General features: G+C 43.0%; 2 protein-coding genes across 4 annotated transcripts in view; one reads left to right on the forward strand and one right to left on the reverse strand.

Annotated features, from left to right (window-relative positions):
* Window positions 1-21,078, forward strand: part of dock2-like (dedicator of cytokinesis protein 2) — a 95,112-nt gene that overhangs the window by 38,218 nt on the left and 35,816 nt on the right. For both annotated transcript variants that reach the window (XM_071506921.1, XM_071506920.1), the window contains exons 25-26: window positions 2,520-2,662; window positions 7,858-7,953. In XM_071506921.1, the coding sequence (XP_071363022.1) occupies window positions 2,520-2,662; window positions 7,858-7,953 (239 nt within the window). The remainder of the gene's footprint in view (window positions 1-2,519; window positions 2,663-7,857; window positions 7,954-21,078) is intronic.
* On the reverse strand, window positions 10,085-19,454 carry LOC139637930 (uncharacterized). Of its 2 annotated transcripts, XM_071506924.1 has the most exons (4): window positions 19,365-19,454; window positions 17,534-19,153; window positions 14,944-15,018; window positions 10,085-10,410 (listed from the first exon to the last, which is right to left on the reverse strand). In XM_071506924.1, the coding sequence occupies exons 2-4, from the start codon at window positions 19,117-19,119 to the stop codon at window positions 10,227-10,229; spliced, it is 1,845 nt and encodes a 614-aa protein (XP_071363025.1). In that variant the 5' UTR covers window positions 19,120-19,153; window positions 19,365-19,454; the 3' UTR covers window positions 10,085-10,226. The 2 variants fall into 2 exon arrangements, with proteins under 2 accessions (XP_071363025.1, XP_071363024.1); XM_071506923.1 differs by lacking the exon at window positions 19,365-19,454 and having other exon boundaries at window positions 17,534-19,250.

The following is a 21,078-nucleotide window of genomic DNA, read 5'->3' on the forward strand; positions in this document are numbered from 1 at the left end:
TCCGTCTCCTCCGTCTCCTCCCTCCATTTCTCTGAGTCATTGAGGGCATTTGGTGACTCATGTGTTTTCCACTCTCTCTCTCTTTCTCTTTTATCCCTCCTGTCCTTTCTGCATGTTTGTGTGATGGAGTGAGCGTTGTGATGAGGGCCCACTCAGCAGGCGTGTAGGCTTCACTCAGTTAATAATGGAACTAACGAGCATCAGCCCAAATGAGCTTTTAATGGGCTCTGTCTACCTGCGGCTACAAGAGAGGGATGGGGTGAGGGAGGCTGGGGAGGGCAGAAAGATGGAGAAGGAAAAAGAGGGAGAGGTCAAGACAGAAAAAATAAGAACAATCGGTTAATGTTGGAGCGCACTGCAATCCAAGTTATCTTCTATTATACATATTTGTAACTGTGTAGAACATCATTTGTACTGACAGTTAAACATTTAGCTTCGACCTTGAGCGTGATCCATAATCCAAAGACAGCTTGGCCAAATTGCGTAAATTAGGACCTGTTTGACAATAAACTTGTTCATGCTAATTATGTCTGCTAGCTAAAATTAGCACCATATTAGCCTCTGTGGAAGTAGGTCTGCTATAGTTAGATATACTTGTAGGCAAGCCTGCTGTACGTGAATTATTTAAAGTGGTGTGGAGGTACAGTAAATGTAATGTTAACAGCTTTCAGTATTAGACTTAAACATAATCTGGACCAACATCCTAAACAGTGTTGAATCAATTTACTTCAGCCTTGGACTATAACTATGTCTGCCATTTCAGCCACAGCTTTGCTGACTTCTAAACAATAGCAGATAATAATTTTAAAACAATGGCCTCCTTAAAAATCATTTATTTGAATTTTCTGCCAGAGTGTGCTTAATCAAATCACCAGCCTCATTACAAAACCATCAAATAATAAAACATTACATAGTTTCATAGTTGTCAACACGTTGTCACTAAAGTCAAAAGTTTCGAAAGTTTTATTGAGCATATGGAGGGTTTGTTCTGAATTTTTTTCAGCCCCATGGGAAGCCTTAGTCTTCTGTCTCTTTGTTTTGCATGAAAATAAATTCAGAAACACGTAAAACATTTGACGTTTTATTAGGCTAACTGCTGAGAGCAATAACTGCTTCTAAAAGCCTTTCCTTGTCGGTCCATTTAGAATATTGTCAGATGTTAAAGAAACACAGTCACCAAACCATGTGCAAGTTTATGGAGTATTTTGAAAACATCCAAGGAAAGCTTTTTCTAATAGCTCAGTCGTTCTGTTGAATTGCTGAGTCACATTTGGCTCTTATTCCTTCATTTTAGTTTTTTATATATAGGTCATTGTTCAAACACCTGTTGAGATTACATCAGTTTTATTCATTTGTCAAAAGTAGGATCAATTGTGCTATAAAATGATATAATAATTAGTCACTGTGCGCAGGAAACACATTGTTTCATGATTTGTTTGCCTAATCTGGATGACACTGTACTAATGTTAACCTTATTACTGAATAGCAAATAACATTTAAGGGTATCAATGGTAGATTCAAAAACACTTTAGAAAATATGAAGAAAATCCTCTCTTGAATATTATTGGTAGTGGGCTTAGATTTCAGGAAGTGATGTTCTTTATGAAAGGTGTCCACACCATCCTTCACTTTACACAGGTCTGCTTTTACTTTGCTTTCCACTACAGTACTTTTGCTGCGTTTGTCCTTCAGCGATTTCCTATAATTCCCAGAATGACTTTGGACAACCCCCAAGAGAAGATCTGTGAACCTTTAAGATCTGTAAAAGATTTACACAGCGGTGGAGCACCAGGTGTAAATAGTATAAAATATAAATGATGGCTTCATGTTCAGCAGGTTTCACTATGTACAGTGGGGTCCAAAAATCTGAGACCACTTCACCATTTTCCTCAGACTTTTGGCCCCCACCTGGATTTTTTTCCATTATCTTTTATTGCGGAATTACTGACGATGTGTTACACGTGACCAAAATAACACATGAATTAAAAGAAGAGTGGTATTAATCAGAGATGGGAAAGAGGAAACGTTACACCCTGGTGATTGATGTGTTGACTGTGTGGTTGACAGACAGCTGCAGACATGCATGGAAGTATAAATAGACACTTGATTGATATCACTCCATTGTGCAGTCTGGGGTTAGGGATGAATTTCTTCATCAGGGCGCAGTGGCATCATTACTCATAGCCGTATGGGTGCAGCTGTCTCCACAGGTGTTGCAACAATTGCTGTGAAGGTCCAGGGTTTAGGTTTTGAAAGGTTTTTAAGAGAGGAATCACATTTCAGTAAATCTTGATATTTTGCCTTTTGATGTTTGTTTTTAAATCTCTTATGTCTAAAGGCTTTCGCTAAAAGAAGTAAATGAAACATCACTCTTGCATACTCTGTCTCACACTATCCTATTTATTATACAGATTTAAAAGTTTTCTTTCTTCAGTGAGAAAACAATCTGCCTGCTTTAGTATCGTGTGTCTGCTTATTCAACCAGTCATCTCTCAACTTGTGTGCTTGTGTTTCTCCAGAGTGCCGCGATGTGTTGTTACCCATGATGCTGCGGGAGTTGAGCGGAGCACTGGCCAGTATGGCTGACGGGCCTCATGATGAGAGGAGAAATAGCCTTGAGCTGCTCAACAACATTCTGGAGGTCCTCAGCAGGGACAATGTGGTGAGACACACAGCATCTCTTTTTAGTAAAACACACAGAGCCTGCTGACAGCTGGGGGGTTTCAATGTAGACAGCTGTGAACTATGACTTGAGATGTGCACCGATATGCATTGTGTCTCAATTGAGGGGCTGCATCCTTCGGACACTGCATTTGAAGACGGGTTGCCAGATGTCCAGACTGTCTCATTTCAGCTCAGCCTTCGCAGTCTACAACAGCTATTGAAGGACCACTCCTTCATAGACCAGGTCCTCTGCAGGATATGGCCCCTGAACTGGGACACAGCTCACACTAAGACCTGACTGCTTAGGTCACATGACGACGTGACTTTATAAAACGTAGTATAATCATTTTTCCAGTAGCTCTTCGACCACACTGAGGAGCACTGTGTTCCATGTTATTGCAAACAGCGCAACCAACTCCCAATCACAGCCCCCACCTGAGGCAAGATACCAAGTTCTTCTTTCTTTCAGTAGAATGTTACTTAATTTCTCTTATTTCTTTTCAGCTCCTTTTATTTAAAGTTCTTCTGGGTAGTTTTAGTTACTATGCAAATAGAAATCCCAATCCTTTGTAGATTCTTTCTTTCCTTTTCTCAATGCCGCATACAGTTTCCCACAGACGCAATCAAATGTCAGCAGGAAACAAAATCAGTTCCTAAGTGGTCACTTGAGACATAACAAGTGAGTCATTCTGACGCCAGAAACAAGCAGCAGCAACAGTTTAGAGTTTATCTAGACAGATGAACAGGTCTGGTAGAAATAAAAACAGCCACACAACTGTTACGATAACAATAATGTACCCTCAGTGCTTCGATTTGAGGCAGACAAGTGAACAGAGGCTGGTGAGTGACTGAACTATCAAGCATCATTTGCACTGAAACAACACAATACCTCCTTCTTCCAAAGCTTTATTTGCGAAATGTGAGGGAGAAATTTTCCAGACCTCATATTAGTGGGCATTTTCTTTATATTCCTAGCATCATAGAATGAATGTGAACTACCTTTGAGCTCTGTGCCACCCCAGTGGAACTTGTCTCCTAAGGAGTATAGTGAATATCCTTCAGCAGTTTTGCCTTCAGTCACACAGTCATGCAATGAAGCAGGCCGTTACCAATTAGAACTGAATTGATTTTGTTCCACGCGTGCTGCTGCATGTTAGTCCATAGATACAAAATCCAGTTAGCTCCCGAACTAAACATCTTTAATGAGGACACACACACACATGCACACACAACAAATACAACACCAGTATCCAACCGAGGGCTTTTTAATTGCTACTGCAAGTTGCTGACAGCCTGCTGAGTCTTTGAAGTGAAGGTATGACTTTTTTCAGCTCTATTTATTTGGATAGCACTAATGAAGCGTGAGCCAAGAGAAGAGAGACAGTGAGAGAAGGGAGAGAAGTAATGAATGGAGTGGAGCTAATGCGTTGAGATGAGTTTGTGGCAGGATAAAAACAAAAGCAGGAGGTGGCCCAGGGTCCAGACGACATGACAGCTACATATACAGTCATGTACAAACTACGAAGCCAGTGACGTGCAGCCTCATACAGGTTTTAAATCAAACTACATGAGGACTAATGTCTGCTGTCAGATGACCTCGGACCAGTAGCACAAAGCTTGTATTACTAATTGGCTCCTAATTCTGAATCTAAATGTACTTATAAGTGCAGTACAGAAAAGCACATACGAACACATTTAACTATATAGTCTGGTGTATTTGTGATGGAAGACTCCACATAAGGTAGTGCAGTTTAAAATAACCTTGACTGCACCACCTCTACATGGCTCCCGTTCTTCGAACTGCACAGCTTTTTCTAAAACCCAGACACTCTTGTTTGCTAAGGAAAAGCCACAAACACACACACACACACACACACAAACATACAGATGGGTTATCTGGCCAAAAAGCAAACTATGCAGGAGTAGTTTTTAAACTTGTCAGAGTAAAAATAAACAAGAGCGGAAAGGCCAGAGAAATGAAAACTGCTCATGGCCATGCAGGAAGGATGAAGAAAAAGTGAATGGGAAAGCAGGGCTGAGAGTTAGAAGCCAAACACACAGAGGAGGGAAATGTTTATTTCATAAACAATATGGTGGCTGGATTTTACAAACAATACAGGGAGCTAAAGAGATGCCAGTGTGAAATTTGAAGTACGTATGGGGGTGGATAGGTAGAAGAAGTAAGAAAAACAATAGATGTAGAGGAGAAGGTGACGGGAGATGGGCTCCCCGACTTACCCTCTGTCTCCTCTTTTCTGTTGTTTTTCACCCATCACTCTTTTCCTCTGTGGGTGGTGCCTGATTAAGTTGCTGCACCACAGATAGATTCAGAAAGACAAACAGCGACGGCAGAGAAGATGACGCGATAGACAGATGCCCGTGTCTGTGGGAGAGTTTGTGTTGAATTCCTAAGTACCCTTTTGTGTGTGTATGTGGTTGCGTGAGTGTGAGTGATAAATGGAGGATGCTAACAGAGGAAGACAGAGAGACATGGCTCAGCAGAGCTTTCTGGTTTTCTTCTTTCCCCTCACCCCAATGCAATGTTTTTCTTTTTTGTATCATGATGCCAGTAGAGATAATAAAGCAGCCCAACTACAGTTTGGAATAAATGACCAGAGTATCGACTTAGAGAGAGAGAGAGAGAGAGAGAGAGAGAGAGAGAGAGAGAGAGAGAGAGAGAGAGAGAGAGAGAGAGAGAGAGAGAGAGAGAGAGAGAGAGAGAGAGGAGCATTTGGTCTCATCTCATCTTCCTGTTCTGAGACAGCTTTTGGAGAAACTCTCCAGAAGACAGACAGACTTAGACTTATTCAGTTGCGCCTCATCCTAACTGCGTCTCATCCTAACTAGCTGAGTGTGTGTGTGTGTGTGTGTCTGATTTTGAGGTAGTCTGAGGTAGAAAAGACACACACACTTACACAGTTGTTTATCGTTCCTGTGTCCTGTGGCTGTGAGTCAGTGCGTTTAATATGGTTTAATCATGCCTACCTGATTCTTATCAAGCCCTTCAAATAATCTGCCATCAGGCCAGGACACACACACACACACACACACACACACACACACACATCCACACAGTAACACAAAGTCACACAGATGGAGAGCATGGTGTGTTTAAAACTTTGAACTTGAGCCCTTTTTACCCACTTGTGCTATTTTTGGACGTTCCACTCTTCCTTTTTATGCTTTGCTGATCAGCTAATACAAGGACACACACACACACTCACACACACATTTGGGTCAGATTATACTAACAAGGTGGCATGCACACACACAAATATGTCCAGCAGCACTAATACAAAGGTGTGTTTGGATGTAGCAGCTTCACCATTGAGTTACTACCTCAGAGGCAAGTCTGAGTCAGCTTCCGTGTGTGTCTGTGTCTGTGTCTGTGTCTGTGTGTGTGTGTGTGTGTGTGTGTGTGTGTGTGTGTGTGTGTGTGTGTGTCCTGTGTACATGGAGCTATGTCTCTATAAAGGTGCATATTTTGCTTAGAGAGGCCTTTGTCCTAAGTTTATGTGTGTCATTATTCACAGCCCATTTCTGTGTCTGTGTGTGTGTGTGTGTGTCTGTGTGTGTGTCTGTGTGTGTGTGTCCTGTGTACATGGAGCTATGTCTCTATAAAGGTGCATATTTTGCTTAGAGAGGCCTTTGTCCTAAGTTTATGTGTGTCATTATTCACAGCCCATTTCTCTTAACTTGCACTCTTCACAGGTCATCAAACATAAGAACAACATCTCAGATATGTTTGCCATTAAAAGTCAATTTACAATATCCATTCAGAACCTTTAAATGTTCCGTTTTACTTGAAGCCCTTTTCCTCCCCATTTGCTGTGTGATGAAAGTTACATTAATGCAGATATTGGTTGGTTGAATAGTTCAAGTGCAGCTTGGATGTAAATGAAAATAATATGGATATTGTGATGCGATTTGGCATCATCTGAAATGTGGTTATCATAGTATTGATAACTGCTTTCAGATTGCATTTCAATAAAGTGAAGCTTATTTGAGGTCATCATCATCAGTTTACATTTATATTAATTCACCAAGAGTCATCCCCACACAATATAATCAAATATTGATTTTGGGATATTTGATTTGAAATATCACAATATCTAAGTGCCAATTAGACCAATTAGACCTAATGCCTGTGCTAATTATTGTTTACTTCTTAATTGCATTATTAGAGAAAGCGATTATGCTATAAAATGAGATATGCTAATGTTAAAAAAAAGTTTTAAAATCTTTATTACTACAAGAGAATTGGTAGTCATGTTTGATGAATATTGTCGCAAATATTAATTATTGTTAGTAGTTTCTTTTTGCTTTCAATGGATTAAACAACCAAAATGGCAGAAAAATTCAGATAAAATCCTTCACACACTTCCTGTTTGAAGGCTCAGCACATATAGAGCAGGTCCAGCCTTAGTTGAGGTGCCAGTCTTAATGTGTAACAACACTCGGCCATGCAGGTGACAAATAATAATGATATTTTAGCCAGGAAAGAGTAGTTTGATTCAGAATAGGTCTGAGCACAAAGACAGACAGACTGTTAAATACATCTTGTTCCCTTTGTTTCCCTGTGAGCAGATGGAGGAAGAGAAACATGACAGAAAAATGGCTTCAAAGGGAAAGGATACGAGGGGAATATGAAAGCAGGTTTACACAGAAAAATCCACAGTCACGTGTCAGAAGCCTTTTTTTTGGTTCAAATGTCCACACTGAAGATAATTCAGTGAATGTTCTGGTGAGGCTCATTTTCTGAACTGACTTTAGATTTTAGATTCAGAAACCTTTATTCTCTTTCTTGTTTTATTTGATCAGACATCCTTTCAGAAGTGAGGCTTTGGACTGTGTCTTCACAGTGAGGAGAGTTCATGTGAGGGGGGTGTGGGGGGTGGAGGGGAGGTGTGTGTGTGTGTGTGTGTGTGGGGGGGGGGGGGGGGGGGGTGTCGGCTGCACAAACAAAACCTTAAGAGTCTCCAAAGTTGTGTAGAGAAAAAGTTAAGAGATGTCCCAGGATGCAGTGTAAACGCTATGCCTGAGTGGACGCTGCTTCAATGGCACAGGAGCTGTGCGGCGTGAGTGTGTGTTTTCGTGTGCATTTACACCTGAGGAAATCTAACAATCTTTTGTTTATCTGCTTCGCTCTCTGCCGTTCTCTTCTTCCCTGCTCTCTGTCTCTGTTTTTCTCAGGGGGAAACATTTCAACATATCCAGGACATTGTCGTGTCTCTGCTGAGGATCATCAACCGGACTGTCATCACAATGGGTCGAGAGCATGCTCTGATTGTGAGTACATGCAGCTTTGCATATGCGCCATCTTCAGCCTGACTTTCTGTAAACAGATGAGTCAAGTGTTGCAGGATCTCATCTCATGTCAGACTGTCTGCTGTTTAACGTGGATTATTCAAAAAGCCAACTCTCCATCCACTCTGGTCTGCTGTGCGGTTTCGTTCTGAAACACAAAGCATGTCGACAACAGTGCATTCTGTTTAAAATACACACTTTTATTGCACATACAAGAGGGAGATCAGGAAGAGAAGGGCATCGTGGGAGCTCACACACTGTTATGGGACAGCTTACAAAAATGCAACGACAGGGTATTTTGGATATAGATTCGTCAGTGTGTTGTCGTCCAGAATACTAATTGGTGGCAACGTGTCCCCCAGAAGCAGCTGAAGTAGGCCCTCGTGAGATTAGTGGTTAGAGTCTAAACTGCTGTGACATATGCATTGGTGTGTGTCTGTGTGTCTGCAAAATCTTGTTGCAGGTGTGTGTTTGCAACAGGGATAGACCCGTGCAGGACTTTTGAGTTCTAATTTTTGATATCAGTCATGTCTGCCAATATATAGTTTGTTATAAAATGCCATTTTTCACTACTTATTGTGTTATAATTTTACAAAGATGTTGTTTATTGATTAAAATTTCACTTTTATATGGGAGAACGTAGCTTGACCTGATGAAGTATACTGATTTGATAAGATGTGTAGACTTGCAGTGTCAGTTTTCCTATTGATTTCTGTTGCTCTGTTGTAGCTTGATGAACGAGCTAGCAGTGGCAGTATGGCCTGAATGCTGCAGAACAAGTATATAGCTATGAAAATTACTTCTGGTATATTTAATGTGAACAAGGGGATGTTTGTTAGTGGGAACAACAAAAAGATTGGATATGTTTTGTTTACTTGGTAACTTTATTCACTCACTGTGACAGTGCAAACAGTCACAGATGGTTGGTGCTAAATTACATGAAAGCTGATGGCTTCGGGCTCTTCACATCGTAGCATGTCAGTGGAGCATTCCTCTGCACAATATGTGCAATGATGAATTAGGAAAAAACCCAGACATCAACGTCTAGTTTACCATAATTCAGACTGATTTAATTGGCGCCTTACTGGCTCTGATTTTGTAAATATGGTTACATTAACACAGCATGGCTACACGCCAGACATTAGCAGTGAACTGATAGCTGGTCTACCCCTAGTTTGCACCGGTTCACATATGTGTGCACTGTGTGTGTGTGTGTGTGTGTGAATACTTGTGTTTCTGTGAGTTTACCGTATGTGTGAATTAGTGTGTGCCTCTGTGCATGTATTTGTATGCACATTGTCGACGTACAAATCCTTGAAACAAGATTGAAATTACAGCAGAACACTTCCATTTTGGATGGTAATAAAGGAGAGAATCAATCACTCTGTCAGTCAGCGGTGACAGATTTTTTAATTACCTGACACAGCCTGTCAGTCTTTGATCAGCTGCCTATCACATTGTCTCTTAATGTATTCTTATGATACAATCTCCGCTGTGCTCTCTAAACCCTGATGTCCATCCTGTGTGCTGTCTCTTTGTTTCCAGAGAGCCCATCAGCTTGTTTTCTGCTCACATCCTCTTAGCGCATCACCAACAAAATGTTGGCTGTCAAGCCATCTGAAGACACTGTATTCCAAATTGTTCCAGTTCCCCTGCTTATTGCTGTAATTTAGCCAAAATTGTTGTGAAGATTCATTCCCGGCTGTAGGCGTGAATCCATCTTGGCATAAATCCATTCATACATCATCTATCCATCTGTCTAGACAGCCAGTCAGCCAAGTTACAAACAGTACGCCTGTCTGTCATCCAAAGTGTCAACACTTCCTCTCGTTGTTACACAAGTGTCATGGGAAACAGGATCCTCACCCTTAGTCAAAAATTAATCACAAATTAGCCGCTAAAGTCCGGCTCCCGCAGAGAGAAGATCGGGATGATCTTTTCCTGAAACTCCCTCTCGGACAGATCTGAGAGAAAGGTTCAACAGCTCCTTTGGCTCTCATTTCCTTCTGTAGTGCTTTCCCTCTTTTTCTAACTGATCCCTGGTGGATTTGTCAGAGCTGAGGATGGATTGCTGTGGAAAAAGTGCCATTTACAGGGATGCTGCTGAGAAAAATGCCCCCTCCTGATTTGAGTGACACTTCACACGCACCACACATGACCACGAGAGAGATGCTTTACTTTTTGAGTCCCCTGAAACACAATCCACACCTGTGTGCACCTGCTTCCCAGACAGGCTGTTGTGATTTTCCCAAAACTTAGAGCCACCAGAAACACTTCTTGCGGAGTTTCTTGACGCGGGCCTTGGTGCCGGGGCGGCCGCCAGAGGATGGGGCTGGCATGGGCTTGGTCAGAGTGGGTGCAGGCACATCATACTCCCCCTCCAGGGCCTCCATAACTCCCTGGAAGCGCCCCTCCTGCTGTCGGAAATCATGCTCCACACTGGGGAGGAGAGTGAAAGAGGGAGCAGTTGAAAGAGAAGTAGACAGGGGTGAGAGAGGGAGAGGCAGCAGGAGCATGATTTAGGGGTTGGGATAGTGTCAAATCAAGTCAAATTCATTTGTACAGCTCATTTTTCACAAAAGGATATTAGATGTGGGGGTAGAGAGAGAGGAGTAGAGAGAGAGGAGAGGAGCAGAGGGATGCAAGGACAAGTGGAGGTCTACTGAGCAGAAAGAGATTAGAACCAGAGCGACTGAGAGAAAGGTGAACGAACGAGTTTCAGTGACATCAAAATGTCGTCTCAAAATGCTTACAGCACTTTAAAGACAGGTTGCACTTATACTTAGATGTGAAATAGTGTTGTGGTTTTATCTTAGATGAATGCACTTTCAGCATTCACACACACACACACACACACACACACACACACACACACACACACACACACACACACACACACACACACACACACACACACACACACACACACAGTTTTACTTTCGCACCGGTCTCAACTCAGCACTCATTTCACATCCATTGTATTCTTGTGTGCTTCATGCTCCACTAGATCACAGGCTGGTGAGATGAGAGGAGTGGGAGGAGAATGGAAAAGAGAGCAGGAAAGAAAAGGAGAGGAAAGGAAAGCCGAGGAAAGGAGCATTTGCAAAATGGAGGAGCTAAAGGAAGGAGCAAGGGGGGAACTTTTTTTGCTCTTCTGATGTGTTCAAAGCAGACCTCTTGGCTTTCTTTTTCTATGCCCCCCCCCCTCCGCCTCTCTCTGTGCTCTTTTCTCACCATCCCTCTGAAGTGTCCACTGCTGCGGGTCATAGTGTAGTAGACTTTGGGTTTTTCAGTGTTTTGTGTGTGTGTGTGTTGTGTTGGATTCAAGGGGTGGAGCTGCATAGGGTCTGTCTGGCATCTGGAGTTAATGAGCCACATGATGAGGCGAGGAGAGCAGCGACAACGACCCCCTCCACCCATCCTCCTGCATCCCGATATTCCAACATACACACACGCTCACTTACACACAAAAGCTATACAAACACGTATGAGCTCCCCTGACAGCCAACGTGTGCATCTTCCACAGCAAGCCCACGGCTAAGAGAGGGGAAAAGGCAGCGTGCAGGGACTGAAGGGAGGAGAAAGGGAGGAATTCAACCTCTTCTGGGAGATGGAGGGATGGATAAATGAAAGAAAGGCGAGCTTTAATGAAACAGGTCAGAGAGGTCACTGTGGAATAAAGGAGGGAAGTAAAAAAGCTAGTATGAGGTAAATGAGGAGAAGATGACTGCCACACGAGACGTGGAGAGAGGAGGGCAGAGAGCATGGGCGTGGAGGAAGCCAGTGAATTCAGGAGGAAGTAAGAGCTCTGGCGGGCACAAAGAAAGGGAGATGGCTGCCATGAATAAATGATAAAGGAGATGCACTATGACTACACATACACAGATGTTGTCCACACGCAGGCACAAAATATATCTAAAAAGGTAAAGTGGTGCACCTGTCCCACATTCACTCAGTCTCGAGTCTTTCCTGTTTTAGAATGAGGACTTTTCTCTGTCAAGTGTCTCTTTGCCAACGCACTTCCCTAGGTTTCAACCTCCCCCCTCTCTCTCAATCCTCTGTGACTACCCCTCTACCTCTCTCTACCCGTATCTACCTCCCTCTATTGTTCATGGGATTATGGCACAGCGGGAATAGCAGCCGCTCCTAATTTGTTCTGTGAGCTGTCATCTTCAGCATCTTTGCAAGCGTCTGCATGACTGTGTTTTTTGTTTTGTTTTTTTTGCTTTTAAACCTTCACTTTTTTTTTTTGATAAAGTGTGGGTTAAGGTTAGTCATGTAGTGGACAGGGGTGAGGTTAAGGTTCGCATGTGCAATAGGATTAAGGTGTATGTATCTCTGTGTGTGTGTGCCTGAGCCATTTAAACGTTAAGAGGAGAAACAGAGGGGCTGTCAAAAGTTTTTCTCCCCCTGTCTCTCACCATACAGATTAATTAGGGCTGACAATGGTAAAACATCTTCAGGCAGCCAGCCCACATCAAAACCACTTTTTTCACCACATATCATTAGGATGGATGTTTCAGTCCCACGCGTAATTCATCCTCAGCTTGTGTGTTTCTTTCGCTATCTCCCATCCTCTGTACCCTGAATCCTCTCTGTGGCTTTGATAAGGCGGTTACTGCCCATACATCTCTTGTAATTTGGACTTTTGTGTGCGTTTGTCACATTGAACTGCTGAAAATTAGTTTTTTCCGCATATGTAATGTATGTAAAGAAACTTGTACTGATATTTGAGAGGAAAGATTAGGAAGCAGATTCTGCATGTCTGTCCAAGTCGCTGAAGTCTTTCACACAGCGTGAAATATATTCATTTCTTTTGTTTGTCAGTATGCATGAGTGTGTGTGTGTGTGTGTGTGTGAGTATGCATATGAAATCTGTGCACAGATGTGTCTAATAACAGCTGATTTCCCTTTTTGTTGGATTAATTAGCATGTATGTATACATGACTGTATTTGCATGTGTGCAGGAAAAACAAAGGGAAAGTGCAGCAGGAAAGCAAATCTCTGAAACAGAAGAAAGAAGAGAGGCATTCTAATGATGTGAGAAGTAACAACATACTCTTGAGATCAGGGAAGCCTCAGGCCACAAAAATATGTGAAGCTCATTCATTTCAAAGATGAGAAATATTTCTATGTTTAATATTTTTAATATTATTACTGTTATTTATGACTGCTGTTAATGGTTTTAGTATGTAATAACTGGTTTATTTGCACTTCATGGTCAATCTTTGATCGGAGTAGGTTTAATGGAAAAAAAAAAGGAAAATAATAGAACTTTATGTCCTTTCTTAGATTGCTGGTCTCTAGATTCAGAGCTTTCAGTAGTTAGATTTATTTATTTTATTTATTCTCCATCAAATTCATCTGTTTTCAGAGTCTGTGCAGAAATCCACATTTGCTTAATAAAGGATTTAGATTATTATCAAAATTGCTGTTAATTATCTGTTGATCAACTAATAGATTAATCAACTAATTTAACTAAATGTGTGAGTGAACACACGTCCTCAGCTTGTGGTTCCCTGTCTTTATCTTCGTCTGTGTGTATGTGTATGCATGTGCCTGTGTGAAGTGTGGAAAAGTTTGTGTATCTTCATTTACATATACTGTACACACACACACACACACACACACATACACACACATGTATACACACCCCATATGTATGCATAGGTGTATGGGTATGCTACCATGTGGTAATCCTTTCCCCTCGGTGTTCATTACAACCTACTGGGTTAAGAATCCTGCTGTGTTAATTAAGATCAAGGGGAGGAGAGAATGATATGGGGGGGTTGTGGTGTTGGAGTTGGATGCGAGGTATCAGAAATGTAGTGCAGTGGAAATATAGAGATGAAATACCAGAGGGATAGAAAGTAAAAATGCAGGAGGTATGCAGATGTGGTGTTGCTGGGAGGCAAGTATCTTTGGGAGTTGGGGAGAATTGGAATAGAGGCTGTGTAAAATGTATCTTCATCCCCTGTGGCCTGCAGAGGAGATTTTATATATGATTGTAAACAAGCAGCTTTAGCTTCAAGCCTAGGTTTGGTCTAATACATGCTCACGAAAAGATTTGGACCAAAAGGAGGTTTTGATACCAGATTATTCCAGCTACAGAGAGCAAATATTTCTCCTCTATTCTGTGTTCTCCATATGTGAAAACACACGTTTTCAACTTGTGAGCAAAGCAGAGACAAAAAGCGGTCCTGGAGGTTGGCTGGGGCACATGTGATCAAAGCTTTAGCAATTGACAGATAGAATGAGGCACGGCTGTACGGTGGAAGCCAGTTTGATCGAAAGTTAGAGATGACAGGAAGGGAGGCTCAGCAGGCCTGGGGTGTAAAGGTGGAGTGATTTACATAATGAAAAGATGAGAATTAGAGAGGGATGGGGTGGAGGTGAAGGCAGGGCTAAACTACAGTATGTGGTATCAGATTATGGGGGGTGCAGCTGTGTAAGTTGCTGAGGATCTAAGAATGTGATTACTTATTTAGGTCACACAAACAAGAGACAACTGGAAAAGGAAAGAAACATTATTTAGGCGCAGAAAGATTTTGTTTGTTTGCACAGGAAGCTCTTTTATGTGTTAATAGCTTTCCTGGAGAGAGCATCCTCTACTAATCTGTGGAATACGATGTGTTCATTCTAATATAGACGAGGGATATCACTCTTAGTCTTGTATTTTACATAAAGAAGAGATATATTGTATGTGTAGTACATTGGGAGAACAGGGCAGAGAAAGCAGGATATTAGGAAGAAAAGGTAATGAAAAAATGAAACGAAAAGCAAGGTTGCTAAATAAGTGATAAAACCTGGAAAAGCTGCGAAAAACAGTATCACATGGAAGATTTTCAAGGCCACAAAAGGCATTTGGTTTTCTAGCAGAGGTTTTAGGTCTGTTTGTTACGCTCCAGGCAAGAATGAGTTGCCACTGGTGGGTTATGTAATGCAGTAAGCTCATTATCTTGATCAGGTTACCTGTAGATGATGCAGGCTGTCTTTTGGCAGGTGGGGCAGTTGTTAATGTCCTGACCAGTTCTGTATGAGCTGCGACTGTAGAAACAACAAATGTAAAACATTCACACACACTGGCAAAAGTAGTTTAATTGAACAGCTGTGCAGATGGTAGCTACGTGCATGGACGGTTTGTTTTAGCCTGCCCAAAGAGGAACCATCCACCCTGGTATTTTTATTTATTACAGCTTTCAGTGTATTTGGTTTTGGTATCAGCCGCCCCAAACAAAAGTCTTTGTGAATTCAACATTATGCAGTGATGTAGTGGAAGAAGTGGTAGAAATACCAACTGTGCACTAACAACAGGCCGAGCTTGTCTTGACTGGAAAGAGTCTCGCTCTCTTGGCTGCTGATGTCACAACTGTTACTGCTCTCTCTCCACCTACACGTACCGAATACAGCAACAGCAGGTGTGTTCTCTTGGGGCTGTCAAAGTGCACAAAATAGCTTGTGATGTTTAGTGCATGTGATGTACCCCAACATGACTATCGAGGGCATCGCTTGAATAGTCCCAGTGGGTGAAAACCTGCCTCTTTAGCATTCCAGGCAGGTGAAAACAGTTGCTAAGCATTGTTTGCAGTGACTGTCTGGGAAGGTCCAGGTGGGAGCCAGAATTTTATATGCAAAGGATTCAGTGAAAGTAGAAAAGAAAATTGTTTTGTTGAGAATTGATGTGCATTACAAAAAAAAGTATGATTACACAGGCAAACCATGTTATCAAGTTTGAACAAGACTACAGAGCTCAAGACTGTGCAGAGATGGTGGAAAATAAAACTGGATTAAAGAAAAAAAAAACCTGACAAGCTCATGCTGACTGCCATGTAATTAAAACTCTTAATTTTGCCAAGATATTTTGGCTGCCCCTGGACTGAACTGTGTAGATGCGAGTAGCTGATTTATGTTGATAAAATGGACATTTTAATTACATGGAGAGAGAGACCGTGTGACTGGCATCACTTCCTCTCCCCTACCAGTCTTCATCAAAGACAACAACAGCAAGAGAAGACAAGTGCTCGCTTCAGGAGAGAAAAGAAAATGAGGAGCTGAGCACGGAGACTTTTATCACAGCGGCCCACTTAGCGTACTTTCATTTCTGTCACAGCATCAGATACAGATACTCTCACTTGCTGGTTCTCTTACTTTTCTTCCTCGTTTTATGTCTCTTTCTCACTATCTCATAATTGCTCTCTCTTTCTCTCTCTCCCTTTCTCTTCTGTCTGCTTTTTTACCCCTTTTACCCTGTTTCCTCACGCACTGGCACCCTCAAAGCACACACACACACACACACACGCACACTGAGGGATATGAATACATAATCTTATACAGTCACACACACAGGGCAGGACCACGTGTACACTGAGTTTAGGAGCCTTATTGTGCAGCTTAAACATTAATTGTATTCCTCAAAGGTAATCTGAAGGGGATTAGTCTGGAGCTAGAGACATCTGTTAACCCTGAACAGAAAGAAGGAGGAAGGAGAGGGATGGAGGGAGTAAAAACATGCAGAGAGAACTTAGATGGAGATGTAGAAACATTATCGTTTTGGAAGCAATGAGGTGAGGAATGGATTTTAGTTTACTGGGAGGAGAAAAGGAAGTGACTGGCACGTGTGAAGGAAAGGGCTGACATTCAGGGTGAGGGGCAGAATGGTATAAACTGCAGGAGACGAGCTACTGACAGTAAAGGTGACATTGTGAAGAGGAGGAGGATGAGGAGGTGAAGGCCGGGGAGCAGTAGAAGCAGGAGAAAACGAAACAGCCAACACATGACAGCTGGGCAGAAAAACATTCAAAAAATGGTGCTAGGATGGAGAAAGAAGAGGTGATTCATGGTATATATGTGAGGAGGTGAAAGATGAGAGGAGAGAGAGATAAAAGGTATTAATTACGAATGGAGGAAAGAAAGGTGCGGAGGTGGAGGAAAGGATGAATAGCCTGAAGCGGGTTAAAGAACCTCAGATCAAGGGGAGGGTGTCGATTGAAAATAGTGAGTATGGAAAACCAGCTTGGATGTATGTAGACGAGAGGAAGAGAGGATATGGGTGGGGAGAGGAGGAAGAACAAAAGAATTCCCAGGAGAGAGACAGAAGTGAGGACTTTGCTTTGGTGGACAGTATATGTCTTCTACCTGTTACCACCGGGACTACACATCCTATAAGGTATATACGGTAAAAGGACAGGAGATGTAAGGATCAGTAAACATTGATTGCAGGCTGGCAGGCATCACATCCCTACAGAGCTGGATCACACACATGCACACACACATACACACACTACAGCAATCCTCCACAGGCCTGACATTTAAAATCTATTACAGACTTGAAAGCCTGTCAGTATATATATTGCCGTAAAACCTCAAATATACTCTCTCCTCAATCTCGTGCTCTCCCTTGACACCCTCTGTTCTTCCTCTCTTTCTTCTCCTGATCACTCCAGCTCTCTCTCTTTCCTAAGCACTTACTCTAAAAGAGAACACCTCTGCCTCTCCTGTATCGTTTCACCTCTCCCCCTAGTTTGCCCCCCCCCCCCCCCCCCCCAAATCTCCCATCTCTCACCCTTCGCTGAGGGCCTTGCTCTTCTCCAGGTCTTGAATGACATTGAGAAGAACCTTGATCTTCTCCTGATTGGACAGTAGGTTCTCCTCCACGCTCTGCAGCTGCCTCTCCAGCCCTCGGGGAGCATTCCCCGTGTGTGTGCCCAACAATCCTCCCGGAGCACCGTTACATTGTGCTTTCATATGAGTCTTACAAGGCAGTGTGTGGTCGTCAAAGGATTTGCTCTTCTGTTTTGTGTAGTCCTTGAGTTTGATCCGCTCTGAAGATGCTTGTTTTGGAGTATTTGTGGTCTCCTGGGTGTTTTTGGTTTGCGCTACAGGTGTGGCCGGTTTGGAGCAAGTGGTTTTAGGAGAGATTTTTGGTGGGAGAGGTGGGGTGTCGGTAGATTTAGTTTCACTGTTAAGGGAAGAAGCTGGAGGTTTAGAGGTGATTTGGACTATTGTGTATTGGTGTGTGCGTTCATCGTTCTGCTGGATTTCAGCCACGTCATGCTTGTGTTTGTCAGTTGAATGTGGTTCTGTGACCTCTGCAGATGGCGTGTGTGCTCGTTGTGTATGTGTAGTAGCTGTGGTTCTGTCTGTGTTGTTGTGTATGTGCGTGCTTGTTGTTTGTGTGGCCGAGTCCTTGTAATGAGTAAAGTCTGCAGAATGTGGCCTCGTCTGCTGCTTTGAACCTCGTGTTTTGTTCTGAGTGTGTGCAGCTTGGTTGGAATGCGAGCTGTGTGTTTTTGGTATAGTGTGTGACAGCTGCGGTATTTGAGACATTTTCACTGATGTGTGTGTGGAGGTGTTTGCTGTGTCTGTGTTTTTGGTGTGAGACTGAGGGTCCAGGGCAGAGTCTTTTCTCGACTGGCTGGGGCCCACAGACGGTTTCCTCGGCGGATTAGGTAAGGTCTGGCTGGCTGTTATTTGATTGACAACCTTCCTGCGACATGCGCCTGTGCACGGTGTAATCTGTGATCGTCTCCTCCCACAAGTCCCACAGAGGCGAGGGGGGGAAGTTGTCATCATTCGACAGGGCCGAGGCGGGGTGGTGTGGACGGCCGTACAAACGCTCCCCGTCTTTAACACTGAACGATGGCCCTCCCCGCGCAGTGACTGCACCCTCCTCCTCTCATGGGCTGGCTCCTTACATTCTGTGGCCTCAGCGCAAACCCCCCCCACCACATCAGATGCTACTACACTGCCATTTGTATACCGAGCTGTCCTTTTACCTCTTGTGTCCTTGGGGTTTGTCTGAATACTTTTGATCTGGCAGTAAACTCCACTGCCTGACCCTTGTGATCCCATGTCGTCCTGTGTCAGGCTGTTGATCTCGTTCTGAGACGTCTCCTTGGACACTGGCAGACTGTTGCTGTCACTATTGATTACTCCCCCTGTCTCTGCTGTCGTTGTTTTGCCTGTTGCCACGTTGAGTGGACGATGTGTGTTGGTTGGCTGGCTGCCGTGTTGTTTGATGGAGGGGAGAATCCGCAGTCCGGGAGATGTCTGCACCCCGACGCTGCACAGCGGGCCCCATCGTCCCCCTGCCAGGGGAACCCCCAGTGCAGGCACTGGATTGGTTGGGTCAGCCACCCTCCTGCCCATACTCCTCTGCAGGTTGGCTCAGCCCCCTGAGGAGCTGAACGGGATTGAGGCAAGCGATGACATGAGCCAACGTCAGCAGGATTATATCCAGTAGAAAGCAGGAATGTTTCCAGCGTTTGTTTACCCAAATGAATGTGTGTATTTGTGCAGCAGTATGAGAGTTTGTATGTGGAAGGTGGAGACAGAAATTCAATATCCAATGAGGCTATAAACTCTCAATGTCCTTCCATTAATGACCTCCTTACTAGTTTGGCTACTTCCATAACATCAGTCTGAGACCAATTGCCTGTGGATGACGGGTTGGATGGATTCTCTGGGCAGTGCTGGTTTGCTCTGGAGAGAGAAAGAGAGGAAAAAGAGAGAGAGGCAAAAAGACGCAGACATTAGGCACGTAAAGCACCATATAAAAGCTGCGACCTCGACTGAATGCACAGACTGACCAGATCGATAGAACTCTATCAACCTTTGATTAGACCAGCAGGTGGGTATGAGTTACAGAGGGAAAACTCTAAATCTCATCAAGTTGTTTCTCTTGAAGGAACAGAAAAGACCAGAGATATCTTAAGGGCAAAAAGGGTGTGTGTCTATAAAGTTGTAAGTCGCACACCCTCCTCAGAGCTTTTGTCAGTACGTCTCATAAATGTAGGAGTACACATGTCATTGCAGACTGTCATTACGTGATCACACAGTGTGACACATTTCAAACGACGTTATGTTTGCCTCCCACAGCTGTATGTAAACCAGTGATGGATCACGCCCTGACATCTCTCATGGAAGCAGTTTGGAAATCAAATTAAAAAAAAGTTTGGCATCATGTTCAGCTCTGCACCACTGATCCTGTTTTTTCAGTGAGGTAGACAGGCATGTTGCCCCAAGTCAGTGTTAATATATCTTTTACTTTTTAAAACAGACTTAACTTTAATGCATAGCTCAGTTATGTCAAAGTCTTATCTGGTATTAATATGCTTAGTCACAATTTCTGGGTTGTTTGAGCTTAATCATTTCCGATCGCTGAGAATTGACTCAGAGTACTTCAGTGTTGCACTTTGACACTGTGATTAGCTGATGAAATTGGGGCAAGATAATATAATATCCAATTTTTACTATGAGGAAATTGGGCCATTGCAGCAGCAAATATTGGCAGGGTACATCAAAGAAAATGGCACAGATAGGAGAGTAAATGGAGGTTATTTACAAATGCAATTTATACAGCATTTAGGAGGATGAAAAACTGGCTGGGGTCACATTTGTCAGGTTAAAAGTTAGCTCTTATTTATGAAATCATTTTATGATACACATTTAGCTCCCGAGGGCAGTCGGGACAGTGCTGTGGTTTATAACCCTGTGCATTTGTTGAGGGACTTCAAAGGTATCTCTGCACAAAATACAAGCACCAGTACATTTTAGTCATGCTGTAGATTCAGGTCGGCAAATATCTTTCTTTCCACCTTCATTATTATCAGACCACTGGCCACCTGAGATTCCTCGTTGCCACTCAGGATGCTAGTATGACGTTGATTCCTGATTATTTCCAACAATGGCAGATGACAAAGGGTCTGGTCACAAAGGATAATTTGTGCTCAGGCTTGTCTGAGGCTTCTGAGTGAAGTCTTCTTTATGTCTTCAGCACTGTCTAGTTTTTTTCTCCTCCTATCCTCATAACGGTGCTGTATTTTCATTGCGTGATGTTAAACCAGCTGGCATACACACACACACACTTCCACACAGAGAGAAAGAAAAAGAGCTTATTTCATGCCAGCTGGTGCAACATCACAGCACAGATGCTTGCTGTATAGGGTCAGGGCTGGGACAGTGCAATATTTTTCAAAAATAAATGAAATATGGCATTGTTCACCTATTAGTTTAAGAACCCTTGAGATTACTGACAGAATGGTTTTTATTAGGAAGCTTGTCTCAAAAGTAAAGGCGAACATCAGATTGAACCGTTCCAGGAGTTTT

This window comes from Trachinotus anak, unplaced genomic scaffold, assembly GCF_046630095.1.
Source record: "Trachinotus anak isolate AG129_WGS33_773 ecotype Australia unplaced genomic scaffold, CSIRO_AGI_Tana_v1 ptg000021l, whole genome shotgun sequence".
Lineage (NCBI taxonomy): Eukaryota > Metazoa > Chordata > Actinopteri > Carangiformes > Carangidae > Trachinotus > Trachinotus anak.

Excerpts from the sequence above, each read along its gene's own strand:
- LOC139637930 (XM_071506924.1), bottom strand. The coding sequence starts at position 19,119 with ATGGGCAGGAGGGTGGCTGACCCAACCAATCCAGTGCCTGCACTGGGG. Across the intron at positions 15,019-17,533 it reads AGCAAGGCCCTCAGCGAAGG|TCGCAGCTCATACAGAACTG; the intron begins GTGAGAGATGGG and ends TTGTTTCTACAG. Across the intron at positions 10,411-14,943 it reads ACAGCCTGCATCATCTACAG|TGTGGAGCATGATTTCCGAC; the intron begins GTAACCTGATCA and ends TCTCCTCCCCAG.